At 51.3% G+C, this 26,235-nt stretch overlaps 1 protein-coding gene across 2 annotated transcripts in view; it reads right to left on the bottom strand.

The window, feature by feature from the left end:
- Positions 1-1,112: 1,112 nt before the first annotated feature.
- Positions 1,113-26,235, bottom strand: part of GPR107 (G protein-coupled receptor 107) — a 70,706-nt gene continuing 45,583 nt past the window's right edge. The window contains exons 15-18 of one of the 2 annotated variants that reach the window (XM_046667458.1): positions 16,177-16,226; positions 14,716-14,799; positions 13,863-13,984; positions 1,113-6,240 (exon numbers count right to left, since the gene is read on the bottom strand). In XM_046667458.1, coding sequence (XP_046523414.1) covers positions 6,144-6,240; positions 13,863-13,984; positions 14,716-14,799; positions 16,177-16,226 — 353 coding nt within the window. In that variant the 3' untranslated portion in view covers positions 1,113-6,143. The remainder of the gene's footprint in view (positions 6,241-13,862; positions 13,985-14,715; positions 14,800-16,176; positions 16,227-26,235) is intronic. The other variant, XR_006889442.1, reaches the window with a different exon arrangement.

The following is a 26,235-nucleotide window of genomic DNA, read 5'->3' as shown; positions in this document are numbered from 1 at the left end:
GGGGGAGGCACGGCCACTAACTGGGAAACCTAGGCCAAAAATCATGGATCCTGAGGCCTGTTCACCCTGAGCTTGCATGATACGGTGAACTGTTACCATAAAAGTAACCGCAGTAACAATGGAGCGCTGGCTGTGCGGGGCACTGGGCCAGGCCCGACTGAACCTCATCACCCCAGCAGGGTTGGAGCCAGGAGACGTGAGTGCTCGTCTCAGCACTGACACTCACAAGCTGGGTGACCTGGGGTCGGGGCACAGCCTTCGCCAGGCCCCACTGTCTGCAACTTTACAGCCAGGGCTTTGGACGGATAAACCACAAACACAATGTGTTGTGTGGACAGAGCCAGACAAAAGGGGACACACCAGGTGATTCCGTCCAGGTGCAGCTCTAGAACAGGCACAGACACGGCGTGGCAATCAGAGCAGCGCTGGTGGTAGTTTTAGAAAGGGAGTGGTTCTGACTGAGACGGGGCACGAGGGAGCTTCACAGAATGATGGGAACGTTCCATCTTGATATGGTAAGGCTACAGAACTGTAAATACAAACTCCTCCAATGGTACAGTTAAAAAGGGTAAATTCTACTGTATGTATACCGCAATTTAAAACATCCCTCATAAAATGAGGGCTTCGGGGTTGGATGACTTCTAAAAGTGCCTTGAGTCCCAAGTCCTGGAGATCTGACTCTGACACGGGTAACTCGCCGGGCTATTGGACAGCCAGTGTCTGGGGGAGTGAGCTGCAGCTGTCAGTGTGGGCTTTGCCCCAAGTCTCCACTGTCACCTCCCCTCACATGGTGGCAGTGCCCAGGTCCTGATTCAGAAGGCACCCCCTCTGCCCCCAATGGAGGCAGAACATTAGTAAACTACAATTGATTTTAGGTCTGTTCCAAAATCCAGCCTCTGGAGGGGAAGGCACGTTTGTGTGTCAATCGCAGCTGCCCCAGATATGCTAAGATGCGTGCAACTTCTCTAGCCGGTGTCACCACTGTCAGTGCGAGCAGGTGGGAGGCAGGTAACTAATTTAATGAACAAAAACCACAAAGAAAGAAATTATGAGAGGGAGTGGAGGAGAGACGCAGCCAGGAGTCAGCGACGCCCTGGGATTACAAACATACATTCTGTCACAGAATCTTTATTTTACATGTTTGCATCACAGCAAGAGAATCCATCCCATACATCACCCTGATCAGAACCCCGCCCGCTAGAGGTTTACATAAATACTCTTCTATGATCATTAGTGTTAAAAAAAATACTGAAAGCTCCTTCTGCATCCCAATATAACCTGGAAAGCAAGTGATATTTACAGACATTTTCTCCCCCAAACGAAACTTATTTCTGGTTTAGATGTGTCCGACTTCTGAGGTCATAGGACTAGTGAATCCAATTTATGATCTGCAAAAGCTGCTTCAGATGTCAAGAAACGCACTGTGTGGACAAGATCTTTGGATCCTTTTGTACTAAGTATCTGAAATGCTAAGACGGTTGCCCCTCTGGAGCCCCTGTAACCGCCCACCATAAAAACCCGAAGCTCGCCTCAAAATGAGCTCACTGCGAGTGAGTTCGCTTTCCTGTCTCCCTTTGACCTGCACTGACTTTACCCACGACTCCTCCTTCCCGGGTGGCCTGCCTGCAGACTTCCTGCCACCAGAAATCCTGCAGCTCCCTGGGGCAACACAACCAAATCCTTGCCCTGGCCCCTCCGTGCTCTCCCTCAGTGTGCTTTCCTCACACAGCATCTCAGAGGATACGCATGTCCCACGCCCTAACAGGGAACCAGAGAGAAACAGTCTCTATTTTTCAAGCGTAAACCATGCAGAAAGGGCACAGATGCATCACCAGGCTACTAAAGTGGCCCCTGGGGAATGTGGAGTGTTCAACTTGCTGATCAATAACTACATTCCAGGTGGTGACAAGTATTAGCCTCAACTCAGGTGGATCTCTTTTAAGGACTTCATGCCAAAAACACCCTAGAGAAAACTGGAATAAAGAGCACATCTTTTAGAACATGTATATTCCAGACAAACACCTTTTTGATCAACCAAGAGAGATCAAGTCAAAGTCTAACGTCTTTAGTGGGGAAGCCATGAATTTACTGAATCCTACAGGGAAAAACAGCACGGGCATCCTGGACTCAGCCAATTCCAAATCTGTTAAAAGGCCTGGGGTGGGTCAGAGCAAAGCAAAGGGACAAGGTGTGGAGTGTGGAAAAGGTGGAGGAGTGGGCTGGGGTCTGCTGCCTCTGAAACTCAGCAGCTGGCAGCATAGAGCATGAACGGTTCTGCCGTTCTCCCTAGGGGATGGAGGAGCGCCAACAACCTCGTCAGACTGTCCAGCGTTCTAAGGGCCTTCCTCAAAGAGAGTGCTTCAGGACGGGGGAGACGGCCAGAACGCCACTGGCAGTTAAGATAGGCGTCTCACACTCTTCCCTGGTCTGGAAGGACCAGCTCCTGGTGGCAGGCGCTTAGGTACTAACACAAGACATACATTCTAGTGCAGGGCAAGAACATTACACATGGCCCAAAGCAATAATCTACGGTATTAGGACGGACTTTCTTGAAGAAATTCTCCTCAGCTCAGAAAACACATCCTTCCCAGAGCTGCTGGGAGAAAACGCTGCAATGCACCAAAGCTCGCGGCCCAGCCCGAGCCTGTGGGGAATCGATAGGTGGGGGCAGGGGTTGGGGGGGCGCCAGGGTGTGGAACCAGAGAGCAGACATTCTGATGAGATCATAACGCAGGAGCGGAAACGTCGCCCTGACGGTCACGAGTGGACTTCTGATGAGACTGAGTGCTGCCCGAGCTGGCTGGACGTGTCCAGGGAAAATAAAACCTGGAAATTTTACTCTAAAGCGGTTTCTTGAAGGAAAACTGCACTGACTCAGGTTATGATCTGAGAAGCTACCTCTTACACTAGAGCAGGCTTCTCCTTACGGGAGAATGGGCCACCAACTCAACAGGCACATTCAGCGTATAAAACGCATTGCTGTTGAAATTTTAAAGCACTGAGGGACCAAGAAACAGGCTGACCAAGTCTTTGGACACTGTTAAGAGTCAGGATTAAGAGATCAATGATTGTTCTTATTGTCCAAGAAGTAATTTTCTAGCAAAATAGACACACTTCATTAAAGGAAAACAGGTCCTTACTTCCTAAGGTTTCCCAGCCAGCAGCACTTTCAGTCCACGGCAGATTTCGGAAAGGAAGCTTGGATATCTTGTGTAGGCAGAAACGGAGCAGGAGCACAATGCGAAGCTATAAATACCACTGCGCGCTCCAGGATGTGCACCCAATCCTTTCTGCCCAATCCCTGAAATCCTGACGGCTTAACCGTGGGAACACGGCCGCACAGGGATCCCGGGCGCCTGTGAGACTCAGGCTGCAAGAAGGGGGCTTGTCAGCAGCTCAAACTATTTGGCTTTGGACCCCAATCAGTCATCTCTACTCAAGAGCAGAGCTGAAGGCTGGCCACAGCTATTAAGCGACGGAAAAGGAGAGGAGATTTTTACAGAACAGGCTGCAGAGTGTGAACAATTTTGTCAAAACCTGAACCACCACCTGTTTCCCAATCTCAGGCTGGGGTTTTGATTTTTCTTGACCATCAGCTTGATTCCAAACCTTCTGCCAGTTAAGATATAGAATATAGGCAGACAACCTGCTTGTTAGGAAGGCTGTGGCCAGCCTTGATTCCTAAACCGCTATCTTATATCTCATCTGTACCTTCCTGTTCCAGAAGGGGACCGTCACACTGCAGCCACTCAGCTGTTCTGTGAGTGAGCCTAGAGGTAACCACGGATGGAAAGCTCGCCCCACCCCCAGAGCAGCTCAGCGCCCTGGCTCATGCCCTCGCGTGACTGCAGAGGCTCAGGGGTCTGCCGGAGAAAGGGCAGGAGCCAGGCCGGCGCCGGGAGCAGCAGTCAGGCCGGAGCCCGGTGCTGGCCCCCACATGTTCTTGTCCTCTCTCGCTCCTTCACTCACTTGCTTCCTTGCGTCTAGCACGTGAAATGAGGACACCTCTGTGGGGATCCTTTCTAGGGGGGGAGGTTTCGTCACACCTTTTGTTCTTGCCAAGAAGTCTACGGCCTGGTCAAGACCAGCTGCTTGCAGGACAAACAGCAAACGTGTCCCTCTGAGGGAAGCACCCAAGGGAGTCTGGGCCACAGCACGAACACGCTTCTGAAGCGCTGCTACTGTGTTCACGCACAGGAAAACTAAGTCTCACACATATTCCCATCCTCCCTGCAACTTCCTTCTCCTGTCACACAGCTCCAAGTTAACTTAAAAAAAAGAAAAAAGCCCCCTAAATTAATACTTCAGGCATATTTCCCTGCTCCTGAAGCCGGGGAGACACGTGAACCATTCCCTGAAGCCTCTGTGGGCAGGCGAGCAGCAATAGCCTTGAAGATGCCTCCTCTTGCTGCAGGCCTAGCAGGGACTGCGGCTGTGAAGGACGGGCTGGCAGAGCACAGGGAAAGAACGCTCGCTTCCTCACAGCTCAGTTAGGAGGTGAAAACGGCCCAGGAGAGGGAAAACGTCTCTTCTAAGTAGAGACTCTATAGGTCCCCGAGTGTGGGATATTGAGCACCACCCCTGAATCCTGTGGTCTCTGACTGACCCTCCCAAGCTGGAGGTAAGAAAACCACCACCAGAGACTGTCCCTGTCCCCTGCAGGGCCAGCTCACTGCCAAGCCCAGGCAGGGGAGGGCTCCGGTTTCTGACACCAGGAATCGGAAGGGCCCCAAATCCAGCCGGCACCCCAGCATTAGGCAGCTTTTCTGATGCGGCCATGTTTCAGTCCAGTTTTGGGCCCAGGACTAAAAAGCATAGTGGGAAGTTACCACCAAGCCCTTGTTGGCCCTCGGTCACAGATGACCTTCTGAGACTGTCCCATTATCCTAACGACTTAGTCACGAGTTGCACCACTGTTCACTTCGGGCCGCTCCCGTGCTCATCTCCGAGCTCTCACAGCCTGGAGGGAAGCTCACTGAGCTCCCGTGAAAGACGCCGCCCCTGGTCCCGGGGAGTGAAAGGCCGTGCACTCACACTCCGTTTCCCGCATCCACACTCCTGGAACACAGGGACAGGTCTGCTTCACTCCTCCGTTTAGAAATCCTACCTGGCTTATAGGAAAAGCTTTTTAATGATGATAATTTGCTTGTACTTAAGCATTTGCTTTACATTACCCTTTCTGCCCCGAGCTGCTCCTTTAAGGAAAATTCCTTCCCTTTTCCCCCCATATCTGATCACACAAAACAGACACAGCTGCGGGGAGAGGGGAACACGAGAGATGCTGCTGCTCTGGGTGGTCCGGGGGCCAGACGTTCAGGGAAATCCTGGAGGGGAATGCTTTTTGAGCTTAAAAACACATTTCCGTCCGTCCATTAGGCAACAGAGAACACGCTTCAATCAAGAAAAGCAATTCCCACCAGCTGGGCTGTGTGGTGTCCCAGGGCCACGACTGCCTGACATTATAGCCCTCAGATGACAGAGACCTTCTGGAAGAGACCACGTGCCTCCAGAGCTGCTGGTTCCTGGTCATTTTCAGAATGTGGGGTAGAGGCCTGGGGCACGTTTCAGGGCCAGGAGTCCTGGGCAGGCTCTAGATGCTAAATTGGGGTTTCACTTTGCTTTCTAAAATAAGCGAACTTCCTTCATTTTTGTCCCCAAGGGTGCAGTGCTGCTCTCCAGTTCCCATCTGAGTCCCCAGATCCTCACTCCACACTCGCTCATTTCCTGGAGCCCCGTTCCTGGGCCGTGAGTGGCTTCAGACACACCCCTCCGCCCTCCTCCCAGGTCCCCCAACGTTCCTTTCAGTGCTGCCGCACACTTGGGTCACAACTGAAGAGCCCTTAAGAGTTCCCGGTTAAAAGAAAAAAGAAATATATGTTAAAAAGACAGTCTTCCTTTTATCCTCCTCCTCTCCACTCTCCCTCCCCACCACGCCCACCTGAAGGAGGATTCTAGCTGCCTATAACCAGCCACAGATCCAGCTTCCATAAAAGAGAGTAAAAAATTAGGCTTCCGTGGCACTTTGCTCCCAGCCACGTGCTCTGTGGTGTCACTGTCGGCAGGTGCCAGATGCTCTTGCTCACCAATAGGACTATGAATAAATCAGACGTTTCCTTTGACAGTGCCAGCTCAGAGCTGCTCCATCACGCAGTGCCTTCCCAGTCGCCCTGGGGCTCCACCAAGCCGTTGGTCACCTTCTTGACTTTCTTCATATTCTCCATCACCCCTGATGTCGTCACTCTGAACGAGGAGGAAAACAATGAGGAAAATCTCAGTCTTACAGTAAAAGGCCATCCGCACGACCGCACAGGGGTTGGCTCTGGAATCAGACAGACCTGGGTTTGAATTCAGACCTGCTCCTTGCTAGCTGCAACCTTGGCCAAGTCATCTGGCCTCTCTGTGCTTAAGTCTAATAAATAATTCCCACTTCCCAGAACTGTCGTGAGGGAAAAACGAGATTCATCAGTGCACCAAATCAATACATATCAGCTGCACTTATCACAATCAACAGGAATCTCTCTCTTTTTGTCACGGCCTCCACCAATTTTTATTTATTTAATGCTAGTTATGATTATGAGACCAATATCTATATCATAAGTAACATTCATAAAAGAAAGCTCATCAGCTGTAGACATTTATCTTTTTTTTTTTATTTTTGGAAGATTAGCCCTGAGCTAACTGCTGCCAATCCTCCTCTTTTTGCTGAGGAAGACTGGCCCTGAGCTCACATCCGTGCCCATCTTCCTCTCCTTTATATGTGGGACACCTGCCACAGCATGGCCTGCCAAGTGGTGCCACGTCCGCATCAGGGATGCGAACCGGCCAACCCCAGGCCGCCAAAGCGGAACGTGCGCTCTTACCCGCTGCACCAGCGGGGCCCTGGCTGTGGACTCTCTACAAGGAGCCGCGATGGCTCATTTCTGAGCCGTGGGGCAGAGCCGCAGGTCTGGAGGAGCCTCCTGGGCCCAAATGTTCTCCCACAGAGAGGGAGAACTGGCCGCTTTCTGCAAATCCAAGCCCTGCTCTCTGTGGGCTGGGGCCACGCAGCTGTCAGCGATCGTGTGGCTCTGCCTCCGCTCTGCAGCCCAGGCCAGGGGCCTGCATCTCTGTTGGTGCCTGGCACTGAGGAGGTGCCACGGAGCCCTTCACTGAATGCAGGGATTCAAACGGGAGAAGGCTGGCCTCAGCCTGAGGAGCTGAGCATGGGGGCCCTTTCCGCGGAGTGAAGCCTAACACCTCGAGCGGTGGGTCTACGAGAAGACAGCCTCTCGCCTCTCAAGACGTGAGCTGGGCAGATGCTATGGAGCTCCGGATTTATGCAGGAACTGGGTGGCTTTGCAGCAGGAGACACCAAGCAGAGGCACTGAGCTCCACCTGGCAGGTGGGACACAGAGGGTCTTCAGGGCTCTGTGATTCTATAATGGTGGATATGTGTCATTTCACATTTGTCCAAACCCACAGAATGCGCACCACCAAGAGTGGACCCTACGTAACCTAGGGACGCTGGGCGACAATGACGCGTCACTGTAGCTCCCTCAGTTCTAACCAACGTACCCCTCTGACAGGGATGTTGACAGCGGGGGAGGCTGCGCATGTTTGGGGTGGGGGGTATATGGGAAATCTCCGTACCCTCTCTTCAACTTTGCTGTGAACCTAAAACTGCTCCAAAAAGTAGAGTCTATTAAAAACACACGCACACACACTTGGCCCAGCAACTCCCTGAGTCCTCTAGGAAACAACGAGGCATCTGTGTTTCCCGGCGTGGACCAACAGCAATTTCCTAATCGGTAAAATAAACTCAATCGGTCAACTCAACAGATTCTCTCCAAGGACTCCCATACCAACGATCAAAGCCCGTCACCTACAGGCAGTAACTCAGCGGCCCTGTATGTGACAGCTTTAGAGTTTGTCCAGCGGGACGTAATGGTAGATAAATGATTTTGTATGGGGTAAGGAAAGAAAATTCTTCCTCCCCTTTTTCCTTCCTTCATTCCTGACACCACGTTGCTGCGGTGACCAAGCCTCAAAACCATCCAGTCCGGCCCAGAACTGGGACTTCTCTCAAACAAGAGTCCTTCAGACTCGTGGGTTACCTGTACTTCTGGCAAGGTTGGGACAAGGTATAATGCTGGCACGTGGTTCTTGCAGGAAGTGAGAGACCTCCGCAGATGCTGTTAGTGATCTAAATGTCACACCCACACAAAGGAAAGCAGCCAGCACCACTTCCTGTCAGCTGGTCACACTCAGGCCTGGCCTAACTAGGAGGAGACCATGGTTTTCCCAGGAGGAATCCACGCAAACAGGGCTGCTTCTAAAGGGACCTTCTCCAGACTGGGACACGGGAGGTGGTGCGGCCGAAGCACCAAGAGAACCATAAGCTTTTGTAGCTCTGGCACAACAACCCCCTATCCTCCTCCAAACATGCTGAGATCAGAGAAGAAATGCAACCTCAAGTCTGCCAGCAACACTCCCCGCAACAGCCAACTCTTCTGTGGCTGCTGCGCCTTGTTACAAAGGGACAAGGAGCTCCACACGTGCTGATGCTGAGAGCAGCACCCTCGCTATGACCGGAGTGTGGCTTGGACAGCGGGATGGGACGACACCTACTACCCTACTTTCCCTAAGAAAATATTCCTTTCCAGATGGGGGACCAAGGGAGAAAACAATGCCTGCTCTTTCGTGCAGGGGCAGGGACAGAGAGGGACAGCACTGGGCTGGTGCTTTTAGGTACCCGCAGCCAGCAGAAGAGACAGTCTTGCAGACCAACACGCAAAGCCCTTCAGACAGACAGAAGTGCTGGGAGCAGGTCAGATGGCGGCTCAGGGAGAAGAACCCCCTCTGCTGGGGGAACCGGGGGAAGCTGTGAAAGCTGTGTGGAAAGACAAAGAGCAGCAAGATGGAGGGTGGGAGAGCGCAGGGCTGTCTCTGAAAAGAATATACCGGGTAAAAAGCAAGGAAGAAACAAAAGAAAGTTCCCGGGCACAGTCAGGGAGTGAGGAGAAAAGTGGCAGGAGGGTCAGGGGCAGGCAGGCGGGGCGTGGGGGCCTTATCTGCCCTGTCACCAGTGGCTGAACTTGGGTCTTATGCCAGGGTCCTCGGCCCTGGCTCCAGCAGGATGCCCCAGGGAGTTATGCCTGAGCCCATACATTCAGAATCGAGTCTCCAGGGGAGGGGCCAGGGAACCTACTTCTGAAATACTCTCCAAGTGAATCTGGTAGCCAAGGAGAACGGCCAGGAGGGAAAATCAGAGGTGAAGACGCCAGCCAGGTGAGGGCGGGGCACCGGGATGAAGCAGGGAGACGCATGGGAGACACGATGTTGGCCTCCAAGACATGGTCACTCACTCCACTTGGGCTGAGGGAGAGGAGGTGTTTAGGCCAACGCCCGTGTTCGGCTGGTGGTGACTGGGAAGATGGCGGTGCTAACAAGGCCCGTCTAGAATGCCGGGGAGAGGCGAGCTTGGGAGGACGGTGAGCCGGTGGAGAGAGGGCCCTGAAGCTCGGGTGAGCCAAGTGGGCTGGAGCGAGAGACTGGGGAGGAGTCGCTGAGTAGACGGCCGGGCAGCCTGGGCTTGGGTGAGCACTCCAGACGAGGAGCGGGAGAATGGCAGCCTCCAAGGCTTTGGAGCAGGGGAGCATGCCAGCACGCGAGGTGTCACCAGTGAAGCAGGCAAGGAGGTGGTTTCGTAAGTGACCTGGAGCAGGAGCTGCTGAAGTGAACTGAAACCGATCAGGACGCCTGGCAGCAGGGATGCTGGGTGGCCCAGCAAACCTTTGGGAAGTGAAAGAGATGCCGGGGCCCAGGTGGAGCAGGTAGGCCCGGCCAGCCCCCTGCAGACTGGCACTGCTCCTCACAGCGCAGACCCTTCAGCAGTGACAAAGGAGACCTGGCTTAGACTGACACCCTAATGCCTTCCAGGCAGGGACAGAAGGAGGTGGGGCTTCTGCAACTCCGCGCGCACCTCCCTGCGTGCCCTACTTTCGGTGCAAACACTGAAGGAGAGGCCAGCTGCAGAGCCACCATCCAAGCAGCACTGTGCACCACAGACAACCGTCCTCAAAGGCCCACCGCACGCAGCACGCAGAGCACTCGCCGAGCTCAGGCTAAGCAATGGGCAGTGGGGATTTTCAGTCTAACTCAACTCCGGAGATCTGGGCAGAGCCTCCTGGAGCTGCCTGGATCACAGCCCTCACCACTCACTTCACAGAACCGGAAAGTGACATCCGGAGAGGATGACCTTGTGTCCTCTGCTCATTCCTTCTCTGCCTGACTAGCTCCTTCTTGCCCCAGGCTGGTGCGATGCCCTCTGTGGCTCCAGGCACACAGCTCCATGGCAGCACTGGCTGCACTCTGTCACACTGTGCCCGCAGCAGACAGTGCGCTCCCTGAGGGCAGGGCTTTTGCACTGGCTGGTGCTCCACAACTGCCCAGAGGGCTGAGGGAGCCAGGCACAGCGAGGCACAGCAGCCTCAGTGCACGGGGCCTGCCTGGCCTCTCTGGCTGCCCGGCCCAATGCCAGTCCAGGAGAAGCCGTCCTCCCTCCAGTGCCTGTCCAGGGAAGCACTGCTCTGAGCCCAGGTGCCCAATTCCTGACTTCGCGAGGGTGCCAGCCTCAAGGGGAGCAGCTCATGAGCGGGTCTGAGGTGAGGGAGACCAGTTCAGGAGGGTCTGTGGACAGAGAGGAGAGTGGAGCAGATGCCCGAGAGGAGGAGCAGGGAGCTCCAGCAGAGATGGAGAGAGCACATGGACCCAGGGCTGCCTCCCATTTTCCTTCCACATCTAAATGGTGACCCCTCTTTTCCTTGCAGAACCCCGAGTCTACGCTTAGAACCAAAAAGGCCTAAGGAACAAGACGGGAAAGGGGGCTGTAGGTACCCACTGCTCCTTCTGCCACACCAGACTGCGATCACATGTGGCTTGGGCCTAAGTGGTCCATGGACACATCTGTTTCTGGAACCACACTAAACCACAGACATAACCAAACTAAAAACGTGTCCTGGACTTGCAGTGCACGAGGCCTGGTTAAGAGGCAATTCTATTTGTCTCCAAGCCCTGTTTCCACTTTTGCTGCTCACTCCCCGAGCTAACGCAGGACATAGCAGTCAAAGGTTAAGGCAACCTTGAGGCCGGCGTTCTGGAATGGGATCCCCAGAGAGACAACCGCCGGCCCCAAAACCCACACCAAACGTTTCTTCCCACTCTCACTTCTTGAGATGACGGAAATGATTCAGACCATCGAGGACACGCACAGCTTACTGGAGGCTACCGAGTCTGCTTGCTGAAACTGCATCCAGTACTTCTTAACTTGCTGAAATTTTTACGATAAATTCTGTTACCAAAATTGGTAAGCCTCTGTGAGCTTTAGCCCAAGAAAAATGTTGAAAGAGATAGAAGGAGAAAAAGACAGAAAGTCAGAGTTAATTCTGACTGTGTCCTCATTCTGCAGACTCAGATGGAGCAGCTGTGTGGGACCTGGCGGGGATGGCAGCCCGCACGGACTGTACGGGCCTGGGCCAGAGGAAGGGTGGAAGCACTCCATCCCCGGGGGAGCACGGCTCCGTCCTGAGATCCACCGGCAGATTAGCTTCCCAAACGCACGGCACTCCCACAGCTCAGCTTCAGAGAAGGGGCGAGAACAGGTGAAGGAAACTATCTAGAACAAGTCAGTAAGGGCAGTGAGTGACCGGGTCAGAGTTCACGTGCTGCCAGTGGGTGAGACTCATGAGGAAGAGTGTGGATTTGTTGTGGGGTGTGTGGGGCAGAACAAATATTGCTCCCCACAAGGAGGGGGTTTGTTCTGTGGCGGGAATCAGACCTAGCTCCCTCCTTCAGGAAACACCCTTCAGTGTGGATGACAGACAGCTCATGACCTTCTAGAAAACACAGCCAAGGGCTTGGCTCGCCTCTGGCTTGGATTATTTCTGGAGGACTGACGAGGTGCCATCCAGGAACAGCACCCCCAAGAAGAAGAGGGAGATGACAGCCGGGGCACAGCGCGGTGGCCCTGAGAAGCCGCAACCAGCCTCTGCACTCCCTGCCTGGGAACGCGGTGGCGGGCTGCGCCGGAGCCTCCACCTCGGGCCTGTGCTGCTGTCACATCTTATAGATTCACAGAACTTTCTCAACAGCAGAGGTCTTAGCCAAAGAGAAACCCCAGAACGATTTCCTTGCCTATGTAAAGGCACTTGGCCTCAATCGGCTCCTCAGCTTTTTCACAGGCCAAACTGGGCCAGCGCTTGCTGGAAATACCACTGCCCTAAAGAAAACCTTCATCGGGCGTGAAATTCTTTCCGGCTGTTACACACGTGGCCTTTCTGCCACTGATGAGAAGCTCACTTCACTATGACAGTACGGCTCTCACTAAGCATTGAGAAGCCAGTACAACCAGAGTACCCCCCTGCCCTTGTAACAGTGTAAACTGAGGCAGGCAAAGGATAATCCCTGACTTAACGTTCCGCCGCTCCCAAATCGTGCCAGAATAAGGAACACGCTCTCTCCAGTCTCCACTAGACTGGTGGTGTGTCTTCTCCCTCCCCGTTCCCTCCAGATTTTAGCACCTATAGACCCTCTTGCTCAAATATTGTCGGAGAGAAACAAAACCAACACAAAATTTAAAAAAGTTTTGCCAGGAGACAAAAATACCTTCACAATGCATCCACGCTTCCAGATGAAACAGCTGACGGCAAGGACGTGGGGAGAGAACTCCTAAGTTGCTGGCGAGGAGCGCAGCTATGTGGCCATTCTGGAGCACAATTCAGTGAAGTGGAAGGTGCTCTGCCCCAGCCGGTCAGCTTCTAGCTGCCCAGCCCAGAGAAAGCTGGCCGCGTGCTTATGGAACAAGCTACAGGTCTCCCAGCAGGGGACGGCTAACCACACCACGCCTTAGGTTACTGACCACCGTGCCCACCAGGCTGACTCTCACTTGCACCTCTTCAACCAACAGCACTTGCTCAGCTTCTGCTGCTTCTAAAAAGGCATATCTGACGGTTCTCCTGCTTTGCCCTCCACTGTCTGTAAAAAGGTGTCTCTTCCTCTGCACAGGGAGATGCTGTTCGGGACCCATGGGTAGGCTCTGCCTTCCCTTTATTGTTCTCACAGTGGAGCTGAGCACAAAGAGCTGTCCCACGCTGCCCAGCCTGCTGCCCAGCCTGCAGCCCAGCAGAGCCCAGCAGGGGCCAAGGCTCAGCCTTTGAATTGGGACAAGTCAAAAGGCTGCGGAGAACCAGAAGAGAAACCCAGCCTCAGGCTAATCAGCACAACAATTAACCTGGCCCATCGCAGCTGATAAGTTAACAAGTAAATTCGTTTACTTAATCACCATTCACTTCTCTAGAAAATGACTGCCCTTTCCCAGAAAATAGGACCCTAGAATCACTTAGCCTGTGACTCAGAAAAGCCCATTTTAACGCTCAGATATAGGTCAAAGTCATTGTGCTAGGTTTAGCTGATGATAAAGGACGTTTGAGGATAGTTAGCAGACTTACAAATGACCCCGGTGATCGCATTTTCAGCTCCCCACGGCAGGAGCCCAACAGGAAGTGGGGCTGCCCATCCTCAGGAGCTCTGAACAACCAAGTATGTCCCTAAGTTCTTGCTGGTGAGTTACTGGAAGCAGGCTCCAATGAGGCTAAATAGGATGGCAAGTTCAACTCTCCCTGAAAAGATGGAGGGATGCCTGGCAGCTACTGTCCTTCAAACTGAATGAGAGCGCCTGGGGCTTGAGTGTCCATTTCCTTCTGCTAAAAATAGAAGTGCCACCTCTGAAGCAACAAAAGGCAGAGAGTGGCTGCTCCAGTTCACACCAGGCTGCTTTCAGTTAGGTAAAGGGGTAGACACGGGAGGGAGGAAAGGAGATTTCTTACACAGATTCCATTTCCAAGTCATCCTCTTCCTGAGAAAGTTGTAGGTAGGGGTTATCTGAAGCTGGACGGAATTTATACCCCGTTAGAACAAAGAACACCAGCGTGGCCGTTTCATCCAGGAGCTGCAAATTGAAAAACCGTCCCCAAATAAAGGGATTAGCAACACTGTTCTTCAGACAGCAGCGGAACTAAACAAACAGACACATCCCCCCGCCAACCCACCACTGGCTGCTCCCTCACTCAAATGCCAGAGCTGACTGCTAGAGAGCATTTTCTTTAGCAGATTTGCTGAAGCCTCAGCCAGGAGCATTCTGCCCAAAGACGACATTTAAGACTCCCTGCTTTAAGCAGTCTTCCCCGGTAGCTTTCAAGAGCTCATTAAATACCCACATTTCCCATGGCCCTAAAGCACCAAGTCAGTGCTTCAAGAAAAGTCTCTACATCGTTTGGCGGATTCCCCTCGTAGTTAAACTTGTTCTAGTGTACTGCAAAGATGCTAATAACGGGCCAAGAAGAGGGGAGGCCCAGATTCTGTTATTCGAAGCCCTGTCTCTGAAGGAAAAGACCCCTCTCATCTAAGTTTGATTATACAGGGCACATCTTTCTCTTTCCGCCTGAGGCTTTTCTTTTCACAGACTTTTAAAATTGAAAACTAAAATCAATAATGCAACTATTTCTAGATTTCTCACGTAATCCAGCAGCTTTCCTAGACAGATAATCTTAATTGTGGACGAGAAGAGACAGGAGGTCTGAGCGGCCACGGCTGGATACGTTTATAACAACCTTCAGTTAAACCCCAGGACTTGATCCTCAGACAGGAACTCTCTGGCACGGTGCCCTGAGAGCCGCATACCTGGTAGAGCCACTTCCACTGGAACGGGACGGCAAGTTTGAGGAGAAATGCGATGATCCTGGTGAAGTATATGTAACACACGATCTATGTGAAGAGGAAAGAAACGAGGAATACAATCAACACAGACGTTACGGCACCACTTTCTTCCAATAGTTTGTTTCGACAAATTATCTACAAAAGAGCAAAGAGAATATCTGGAGACAACTGTTCGACACTCGTAGGCGAATTAATGAGCCTGGCGGACAGACGGCTACTCCGCTAGTCAGAACTGAAAGCTCTCCTCTTTGTCTCTGTGATGACACACACTCCGGGGCGGCTGCCCCTAACTCCTGAGTAACCCCTCCCTCGCCCTATCCACACACATAACCCATTGATCCCAACCCCCTAAGGGTAATATTTTTAATTGTCAGACTCTGAGGAATGTTTTCCAGTAGTAACAGCAAAATAAAGCCACACAGAGAAAATACTGACTTTGAGTCTCTCCAGCAGATGCTGTAAATGTTCGAGGTCCACACTCAGTGGAACAATACTAAGTACTCTAGGAAGGGAGGATGTGACAAGGATTCACATGACAGCTACTCTAGTGTGCACTGCTTGCTGGGACCATGCCCAGGGTGGCGAGGCTTGCGGGAAAAGAACTGTCCAGCATGATAGTCAATGCCAAAATCACAAAGACAACTCAGAAACTTTAAGAGTCAAAAAGTGAACCCTAGAAGACCCATAACCTTACGTATTCCAAAAAATTATGATCTTAATAATTTATGGCAAGTCCTGCCTTTGGTGTATGCGTATATGGACTTTGCATGTCCATTACAGCCTTGTTTTAGGTGTGATCCCATTTTGGTAAATAAATACAGAAAGCAAGTCAAAGGAACAGCTATGTGTGGCATATGCCTCAAAAGAGTCTAGAAAAATAACCACAAACTGTCAACAGGAATCACTCAGGGAGGAAGAGGAGGGGGAGAAGATCAGGGTCATAAAGGGCTTCTCCTGTGTTTCTATAATCCCTGTAGTTAAAAATACCAAGCATTTATTATTTTTCTGAGTATTTAAAGCCAAATTTAAAACCAAAATTTAGAAAGAAATAACTCAGGTAATTTCCCATATCAAAAGACACAATTTGGAGCAAGCCCTGAGGGCCTAGTGGTGCAAGTTCGGCATGCTCTGCTTCAGCGGCCAGTTCGGTTCCCAGGCGCGGAACCACACCACTCATCTGTCAGTAGCCATGCTGTGGCGGCAGCTCACACAGAAGAACTAGAAGGACTTACAACTAGAATACACAACTATGTACTGGGGCTTTGGGGAGGAATAAAAAGAAAAAAAAAACCCAAAATACAATTTGGTTTTATAAAATGAAATCCACACAGCTCCACACATCTTGTGCTTTCAACAACTCTTGCAAGTTCATTTGCTCTACTCCTTGAATTGATCTTATTGCAGATTTAGGATTTTTTTACTCACCAAGACGTAATAATGTCTGAAAAGTTTCAGCTTTGCTAAGTTAATAGCAGCTAGGGAGAAGAAAGAACAAAATGAAAAGCTCATTAACTTCTTTTCTCAATTTCCAAGAAAGTTACAGGCAGGCACCCGCTGTCAAGGGGACAAGTCTACTGCGAATGAGGACAGCGCGGGGCACACCTAGTTTCTGGAAATGCCAGCACTCGGCAGGACCTCCCCAGATTACCAGGAAGCAGCAGGGAGTAGGAAGCAGCAGGTGCGGTGCTCTGGCACTGCATCTCCCCACTCCAGGTTCAGGAGCTTTCAACTGGCCATGCTGGGCGTATGGTGACACCACAGACAATGGGGACACGACCAATCAACACTCGAGGCCCCAAAGCTGGTGTTGACACTCCAGCTGTGCTGCTCCAGCTGACAGAGCTGAACCCTCACTAGGGCCAGTCTCAGGTGGGTCCCTGAGCCCTGTCTGGGGAGCCTCCCACTAGCTGAGCATTAATTCGACTAACCCACAGGTGCATCTTGCAAACTTCTCTTAGGTTTTACTATGTGCCTTGTAATGAGCCCTTTAATATGACCTCCCTGGTTCTGTCTTACGGTTGTGATGGCTCAAGGTCAGGCAGCCGGGACAGCTAACTTCCTGCCGCTGCCTATGGCCATGAAATATTGATGACCACAGAGGGTAGCCTGGCTCCCTCCCCGATTAGCAGTCCTTTCACTCATCATATACGTTCCAGCAGGAGCCAAATTCATTTTGTTTAACAGCATTCAATTACTGGCTCCCTTTAAGAACGGGACTGTGGGCAGCGAAGGGTCGAATTTCCTCTTCCTCCCTCCTCTGGCTCGTGCTTAGTGGGGGGCAATCAAGCCTAGGATTCCAAAAGAAATTCCCGAATCCTCAATTAATCTTCAAAGTGATTATCAACTAACAGTATCTGCAAGAATCTCCTCTGAGAAACCGAACGCATGGATGAGGGGAGGATCAGAAAGTCTTTCCAGGAAAGTTTAACTCCCCAAACTGAGAGGCTGTAACCCTCACATGTAGAGCTGCAAAGGACTCACACACAACATGTGAAGAAGCACAATTCCAGGAGGCCGACGGGCGGAGGCTTTCTTACCCAGCACCCTCTCTAGCAGTCTGGTTTTGTCTTAAGTTAAATCTCTCTGGTTCTCTTGTAGGTTTTCACTCAGCTCATCTCAGGACAGGCGCTGGGACGCAGCAGTGACCCTGGCTGCCCAGGCCTTTGCCCGAGGGGCGGCTGCCGTCCCTCAGAGAGGCACCAGACCAGCCACATACTCACTGCTACATTGCCGAGAGTCCGGTGACGAAAGGGTGTAATGGGCACTATTCCTCCTCATCTGAGGGAGGGGAGAGGCTGCACTGAGGGAAAGATATTAGAAGTGTCGGATAAGTAAGTGACCATGGATTTAAAACTTTCCACATTTGCATGAGCCAGTATTCCTCTTGTGTCCCCTTTTGTGTGCGTGTCCCCTGCTCACACTGGCAGAGGTCAATGAAACGGCCTGCTCACACTGCATTCGGCCCTCGAAACCCCAGCCCTGGGAGCTGTGGCCCGCCCAGAGAAGCACACAGCTCTTGAATATGAACACTCAATTCTCTTCTTTGCGAATAAGTGAGAAAGAACAGCACCAACAATTAGACACTTAAACAATAAAAATGCTTTAAAAGTCTCCTCTGAATTTTCAAATAAATCCTGACAAATGAAACTCCTGCCCTTGCTTAAGCAGGAACCTTCAGCCTGACAGAGAGAAAAGTGCCACACTTTTATTCCTGGATTTCAAGACGCCAGGACAAGATACACATGGCTGCCATGGCCATGATCAAGTAAGGGCTCTCAAGCCAGATCAGGGGGACAAGGGGCGAAAGAGAGGATTCCCAAAGGAGGCGATGTCCAAGCGGAGGCGCTGTCTAAGCGGAGGCCTGCCTGGGGCTCAGGAAGGGGCAGGAGTGGAGACACCAAGTGGAGAGAATGCGCGGGAAGAGCAGGCACAGAGGCTCCGAGGTGAGGCAGCACCAGGCAGCAGCGAAGAGAAAGCAGCTCGGGGCAGCTGGACAGTGAGGAGGCAGGGGACGAGGCCGGGTGGAGAGGAGAGGTGGGAGCTGAGTCAGATGCCAAAGGCCGGAGCTGGACTCCCTTGGCGCCGAGACCAGGGAGCCTCGGCCAGCTGAAGCAGGGCCGTGCCTTGATCACACCTACAGTTCAGAGCAAGCTCTCTGGAGACAGGATGGAGAGAACCAATAAAAGCCCAGGGGAAGTCAAAAGCCTGGAGTGTGGAGGTCCCTCTAAAAGGTGGTGAGGCCTTTCTGTCCGTGGAGAGCAGAGGACGGGGCAGCAAACAAGAGGCTGAGCTTGCGTTGGTGGCTGGCTTGGGAGACAGAAGGACAACAAGCCAACGGTGCTGGGAGACCAGAGAGAATTCTTCAGGTGAAGTTCATGGGGGAGAGAGCAGATGGGTCAAGGCGCTGCAGGCCTTAATGGGCCAAGACACGAGTGCGCGTGAGAGGAAGGGGGCGGGAGGCCCGCGTCACAGCCTCCAGGCTGACTGTGAGACACTCGGAAGAGGCAGCCACGAAGCCTTTATCGATGAGCCTGGACAGCCACAGACAGGCGCCCACGAAGAAACATCAGCACAGGCACTGACGCTAGGCCACCCCAGGACACGGGCTGGGACTGAGAAACAGACCTTGGGAACAACTAGGTTTGTCTCTAAGAAAAGCAGCCACAATAAGCAGAGTTCAAGGTTGATTCTGAAACCCACCAGTCACGACAGACATCGTTTCTAGGCACAAGTAAGGCATCTGTTTGAGACTGCTGGTCACGGGATGAGGCACCTGGGTCCACATGGGTGTTCTAGGCACAGCCAAGGCAGTGGAGGCCAGGAGCAAGCTTCCTCATTGGAGCAAGAAGCAGGAGTGGGTGTCAGTGCAGGCCCTGCACATTTGAACACTGTGGGTTCAAATTCCAACTCTGCTGCTTACTGGCTATATAGGTGACCTCAGATAAATCGCCTCACCTCTCTGAGCCTCAGTTTCTTCATCTGTAAAACAAGAATAACAATACCTACTGCCAGAGTTGCTGGGGGAATGTGTGAGACAGGATGTGGAAAGCAAACAGCACACAGTAAGCACTCAATGAATGCCTGATGTCACGGCATCAGGATTATATGGTATTACCAAATACCAAATGTGGCATATAGTGCTACAGTGGCTGCCACAGCTGGCAGGACTCCAGACTCTAGTAAGTAAAACTGGAGCAAGTGGCGACCTGGAGACTGCCAGAGAGCTCTGGGCTCTCCTGGAAGCACTGCTGCCATATGCACACGATGAGTCAGCCTGCCGAGCAGGGGATGGACCAGCTCTGGAGGGTGGAACCTCACTGGCACCATGCAAGGAGCAGTGAGGCAGTGGGCCGCAGCCTGGAGTGCCAAGCCTCCCTTTGCTTTGATTCCAAAACAGCCTTCAGTGGAGTTAAGAATGCAGATCGCTTGCTGCTCACTGGACCATGGCAGGGCGGGCTCCCACAGGAGTAAGGGCTCACCAAGTCTGGGCTAGCTATTTCTGACCCCACCATGAGGAAGAGCAAATATGGTAAAAGAATGAGCACGGTGTGAGGGAAAACGCCTCAGACAGGAGCCAGGAGACCTGCATTCCAGGCCCTGTACCATCATAGCTCAGGGTGCCTGAGCCTGGCCTGCCGCTGCCTCCTTGGGGCATCAGTCTCCCATTTGGAGAATTTCCTTCCGGCAATGGTCCTTAACCGGGGTGGGCAGCAGAATCACCCGGAGAGCTTTCTTTAGCACAGATGCCCAAGCTGCTCCCTACTCGTAGGGAATCGGGGCTGGCTATAAGGATTTTGAAAAACTTCCTAGGGAATGGGGGAGGGGTGGGGTGGGGAGCAAGGAGAGAGCACGGACACCTGTGTCAGGAGCGCCTACGAGGCTGACTTCCTGCTGCGGGATTCCTCTTCCTCCCACTCTCAGGAAAACGGACATGACTGGATTTTGGCAAGTACTTTTTACTGCCGAGAACGGAAAAAGTGCCCACTGAGGTAGGAAGTACCCACTGAGGCAGGACGCATCCAGCCTTTCAAATTCTTAACAAGTCAGCGCTCTCTCGGACCCAGCAGCAAAAGAGCAAATGCACCCCAACTCCAGGAGCTCCCTGCCTAGACTTTCACTTTTCCTCTTTAAGCCCCAGAGTACCAAGCAGGCTGGCAGGAAGATGGATGGGCCCCTTCCTCCTCAGAGGTCTTCCCTGGATGGTCTTGGAAGCACGACAACAATAAAAACAACAGTGCTGGTCACCATCTACTGTGTGATAGTGCGCTGGGCCCCGGGCCGGGCCCCTCTCCTATTTCACCTCGTGTAGTCCGCACAGGAGCCTCTGTGAGGAAAGGGGGCTGTTACCACTGCCTCGCAGATGAAGGACACAGGCCTGGAGAAGTGAGTAAATTACCAAGGTCGCACAGCTTGTAAGCGGAGAAGCCAGTGTTCAAACCAAGCCCCTCCCTCCGAGGACCAAGCTCTCAGTGCCCAGGCTTAACGCTGAGAGAAAGGTGCTTCACGGCCTCCTAATCCACCAGTGGCTCAGGGCAATGCGATGGTGGCTCAAAATGCTGGGCAATGCCAGGAGCTGCCAGCACTCTGTCTTGAGGAGTTAGCTCTGGACAATCCACGGGACGGACAGAGGCAAGGGCCCACGACAGCCACTTAGAGGATGAAAAATTTCCACAACAACCCTTCCCTGGGTGTAAGGAAAGCCTTGAGGCTTAAAATCACCCCTACCTACCCATCATCCTTTTCTCCTGCTTCCTCCTGAGCTTCACAGGGAATTTTGAGTCAAACTAAAAATTAAAGAAATAAGGATGACAGCAAAGCCTAGATCGCATTGGAGTCGCTCTGACTCACTCTCAACCGTAGCATTTCCACAATCTGCTTCAGCTCCGGGCTCAAGCTCACAGCGCACGGGGCACAGGGTAGCTTCCCCCATTCGAAGCCAGGCCACATGCTGACCTGGGACCACACTGGTCTGAACGTGTCCATTCTGGAGTGCTGAGCCCACACGCCTCCACTAGTAAGAGATCCCACTCACCCGTCTCACAGAGAAGGCATCAGGAGCGAGGATGGGAAAGACTGTGACGGACAGGAAGAACTAAGAAAACTGAACGCTTTCATCTGCAAACTGAAAAGTAGCTCAAAATACATTTCCAATATACATTTAAAACAATGACCCCGGAGTGGTCAGAAGCCACTGAAATGAACAGTGGAGGGCTGTGCATCTTACTGTAAGCAAAATTTTATCATAAATAACCAACAAAAAGCATCAAAGAAAGGAGCAAAAATGGCCCAAGAGACCGGCTGACAACCACACCACTGCAGGAAAGAGTGACTCCAGAACAGATTTCTGCCCTCCAGTCTAGTGAGCGTGTGCCTTTTTCGTCCCTTCTGCTCTAGAATCACACCCAAGGCCCTGCTGGAGGAGGGGGTCCTAGGGCCCATGCTGATCTCAGATTCTGCTTGTGACAGTCCCTCCCGCCTTGGCCAGCCCGCAGCGCGCAGCCGCAATGCTGGCAGCCGTGTCAGCCAGACATCACAGCTGAGCTGGGCAGCACATCGCTCCCCTGGCTGTCCACAGCACAGACTCACAGTTGGCAATGAGCTGGGCAAGGAAGACGGTGAGATGTCTCATGGCTTGATGACACAGCCTGGTCAACAGCAGACAACACCTTCTCAATAGGAGAACCTGACCGCCCTGAATACTGCAGTAATCTGAGAAAAGCTGCTTTCAACTGTGTCTTAAGAATCGCAGAAAACAAATGCATGCTAACACCACTAGGCAGGAGAACCACACCCAGAACTGCGGAGGGCATGCCAACACAGACGGCTAACCAGGCCCACTGGGGGCTGAGTGCCCCACGGTAACTAGGGTCCTGATATCTGAAAGGCCTAAGAAGAAACTGGCACTGCGATGAAGCTGCGTCTCAGCCCGGGGATACGAGAGGCCTCTGCTGCTGGTTGTAGATTCTATTAACTCAGGGTATCGCTGGTTAACTGATTATTTCAAAATGTTGATCAGAAGCTGGGATTAGGTTGATGACATTAAAGGAATTCTGGGTGACCTGCTGAGGGAAAGTAATGAAAAGAGGTTTTTGGTGATTAAAATAAATTAAAAATCATTGTATTAAGCCAGTGTAATAAAATATCCTTTTTCTCTCTCATTCTCTCTTCCTCAGAGTCTATTTAGTTGTGGTTTTACCCTTTCTAGGGTCACAGACTCCTGGAGAGACCAGGAGACAGCCTCCTTCGAGAATGTGCTGAGAGCCACAAACCCTGTGGCCAGGCAAATGCGAGCATGCACAAGATCTACAGTCTCTGACCCACAGCTGCCTCGTGTCATGCTCTCATGGGTGCCACCTGAAAAACACCTGACTTACAAGGTCAGCCACACACTTAGATGAGGTGGCCCTGAGTGACAGACAGAATCCTCTGGGGTCTCGACAAATGCCACCTCACCTCATGCCATAAGAGAGGCAGGAATTTTGTAAGTACTTCCATCACATCTCCCGGAGAGAAAGTGTTCTTTGCCTGCCAGCACGCCACCTTTCTGGAGCAGCAGACTGTGTTTAGAACGCCCTCAGGGCGCAGCTTTAGAGTGCAGAGGCCGGAGCAGATCCACAAATGCATGCTCTAGCTACACGGGAACAGAAGGAAGTAGGAAAAGTTTCTGAGTGACCAGATAAAGGGAATCTCACTTCTTCTGCCTTTTCTCTTCCATGATCATGAAACAGTGCTCCAGAGGGTGGGATCCCAACGGACTACCCTCACCAGCCGTGCAGACGACAGTGGACTGCGGGTCCGGAGGAAAGCACCCTCGCCCCACTGCACAGTGCTAGAGCCCTTCCACCTCCGGGAGGTGGAACCACAGCCAAACGCGCAGCTGGGGGCCCTACTCTCCTGACCTCCTCGTCCTCTCTAAGGCTTTTGGGCTAGAGTCTCCAAATTTAATCTAACAACAATCCTCACTGCCTAGAGCATCAGTGGGTCTGGGGCCACCTTAGTTTCTACTTGGAAAGTGAAAATAAAGGTTAGATAAACCTATAATTATAACCAGGAACCGAGTCAAAGAAGTCAGAGAAGAGAGCGCGTATAAACCATCAGCCCGGGTAGAAATGTATAACCCAAGTCTCTGTTCATAAACAGAGAGTAATCCATGTTAAAAGCCATCTTGTTAGTTAAAGAAAAGCACAGATTCCCATTAGAGTAATAGGTTAGGTAAAATATCAGAACAGAGAAGGATGCAAAAGCTACTGTCCCAATCAAATAACAAAGAACATAGTGCTAGACACTAAGTTGGAGTTCAGTAAATCCTTAGAAGCAGTAATTTCTTATACCTATGTGAGCTTTACAGTTTTCAAAGTGCTCAGTACAGAGCGAACGGTCAGCAGTCAACATCACTACATTATAGATATGGTTTCAAAAATGGTATCTCTTAAATGTCCACAATAGCCAGGAGTTGTCACACTTTCTCTGTAAAGGGCTGGAGAGCAAATGTTTTAGGCCTTGTGGGCTGGCTGATCTCGGCCACATAGTCATCACTGCCACAGTAGCACAAAAGCAGCAACAGGCAATACGTATAGCAATGGGCATGGCTGTGTTCCAACCAAAGTTTATTTACAAAAACAGCCAGGGTATTTCTCTTTCTTGCACATTAGTACGTTTTTCAATAGGTCTGTTTATATGAACACACCCAAATAAAACATATTTTTTTGGCATCGGTTGCCCAGTAATGGACTCTTAAATAGTCACAAGAATCTGAACAAGTCAGTCTGAAATGAGCTCAACAGGCTCAGGAAGAAAGAACCAGGCAGCCTTTCACTCCCACTCACGGGTGTTGGGACCACAAGGCTCAAGAAGTCGCATCCCTAATGCATGGTTCTGGAACTTTCAGGCTCAGGACCAATGCACACTAAAAAATTACTGAAGACCCCAAAGAGCTGGTGCTCATGTGGGGAAAATCTATCAGTATTTATCATATTAGAAATTGCAACAAATTTCCAAAATATTTAATAATTAATTTAAAAGTGACAAAAATAGGGGCCGGCCCGGTGACACAGCAGTTAAGTTTGCATATTCCACTTTGGTGGCCCGGGGTTCGCCGGTTCGGATCCTGGGTGCAGACATGGCACCGCTTGGCAAGCTATGCTGTGGTAGGCGTCCCACGTAGGGACAAAGGAAGATGGGCACAAATGTTAGCTCAGCACCAGTCTTCCTCAGAAAAAAGAGGAGGACTGGCAGCAGATGTTAGCTCAGGGCTAATCTTCCTCAAAAAAAAAAAAAGTGACAAAAATAAATTCATTACATGTTAATATTATTTTTCTTATAAAAATAACAAAAAAATTTCATGAGAAGAGCAGAACTGTTTTCCATTTTTCTAAATCTCTTTAATGTCTGGCTTAATAGAACACAGCAGGATTTTCATATTTGCTTCTGCATTCAATCTGTTGTGAAGGAGGGTTCTGGTTCAAGTATATGAAGAAAATATGGCCTTAAACAGACGTAGGCCTTTTTAGATAACTGAATAGTCTTCTCTGATTCTATATTAAAACTTGACAAGCGGTAGCTTCTCGAAGATCAGCGAAGTGGGAAATCTGAAACTGTATCACTGACTTTTCACACTCTGTCAATTAAAATCCACTGGTCCATCTTGCACTTTGACTGGATCTTCTATCCATGCATGACTGTGTAACATGCACTGATCAGGTGGAAAATACCGTTTCACTGAGTTATGCACACCTCCAAAACACTGCAAATTCTTATCACAAAATATTTCTTCAAAGTCCCCTGCTCACATTAGGGCTCTTTTAAGAACCGGGAAGCTGTCGAGCTTGCAGCGGTGGGTCTAAGTCTTCCGAAATTGAAATTTGTGCTTTCAAGTGAAAATTAGATCACTGGCAGCAAATACTTGTAGTTGTTTCCCTGAAGTGAGATGTTTATTTGGTTCATTTTCAAGAAAATGTCTGCCAAAACTCCAAGCTTCAGTACCCATAGTTTGACTGTCACCATCTTTCAAATACAAACGGTGCCCCAAGAGACAAGTGGCTAGTTCAGCTTGCAACTCAAGCAACTACACGTGCTCTCCCTCTAGACGACCGTCGCACCTCGGTACGCGGCAGACGTGCTTTAGGCCTACTTCCCAGTTCGTCCCCCAGAAGGTTAAAGACCATATGCAAGGGTAGAGATTTAATAACATTAATAGCTTTTACTATTTCACCAATGCCACTCTTGAGTGAAATGAGCCCTTTTCCCCCCTGCAAGTAGGTGGCAGTGAAGAATGCCAGGGCCACCGACACAGGGTGGTGCCATGCCCTGACGCTCGCTGAGGCGCCAGCTGTTCTCCCTGCCTCGGCTTGTGCACCCTCTGCAAATGCTAACAGCGAAAAAGGTGGATAATGTCTTATTATGGAAAGGGCTCTGACTCCGAGGAGCCTCTTGAGAACTCTGCCCTGACCAATACTTCTCAGGGGCACAGGACCTCGACACGGCCGCAGCTCCAAGTGAAGCCATGCCTCCGCAAAGCCTCCGGCTCGCCAATCACCATTTGTTTAAAGGCTTGTGAAGCTCACCTAAAAGCTAAGATTCCTCAGAATACTTCCACCAATTTTCCTCAGAAACACAAGGAAAAAACCCCAGAAGATCAGAAGCAGAGCCTGTTAATTAAACGTATGGTGTGTATCCCCCAGCCAGCCCTCTAAGGTGATGACGCTGGAGAACGAACGAGAAGGAAATGGGCACAGGCTCAAGGGCAGGAACAGCCAGTGAATGTTGGCAGGCGAGACCCAGGGGACAGAGCGCGGCGCGCCTGTGCAACACTCAATTAAGCCTCCTCTCAGAGGACGGGCGCGGCAGCAACTCTAAACGACAGCATAGTGTGCGACAGCAGAGACAAAGACACAGCTTAAGGACAGCAGGCAGCTTCATCTGTAACTTTTTCCTTTATACTTCCCTCAGGTTCAGTCGGAAGGAACCCAGAGACAAAGAAGCGCA

The sequence above is a fragment of the Equus quagga genome, chromosome 1 (assembly GCF_021613505.1).
Source record: "Equus quagga isolate Etosha38 chromosome 1, UCLA_HA_Equagga_1.0, whole genome shotgun sequence".
Taxonomy (NCBI): Eukaryota; Metazoa; Chordata; class Mammalia; order Perissodactyla; family Equidae; genus Equus; species Equus quagga.
Note: the sequence above shows the minus strand (reverse complement) of the source record. Positions and strands in the feature narration are given on the sequence as shown.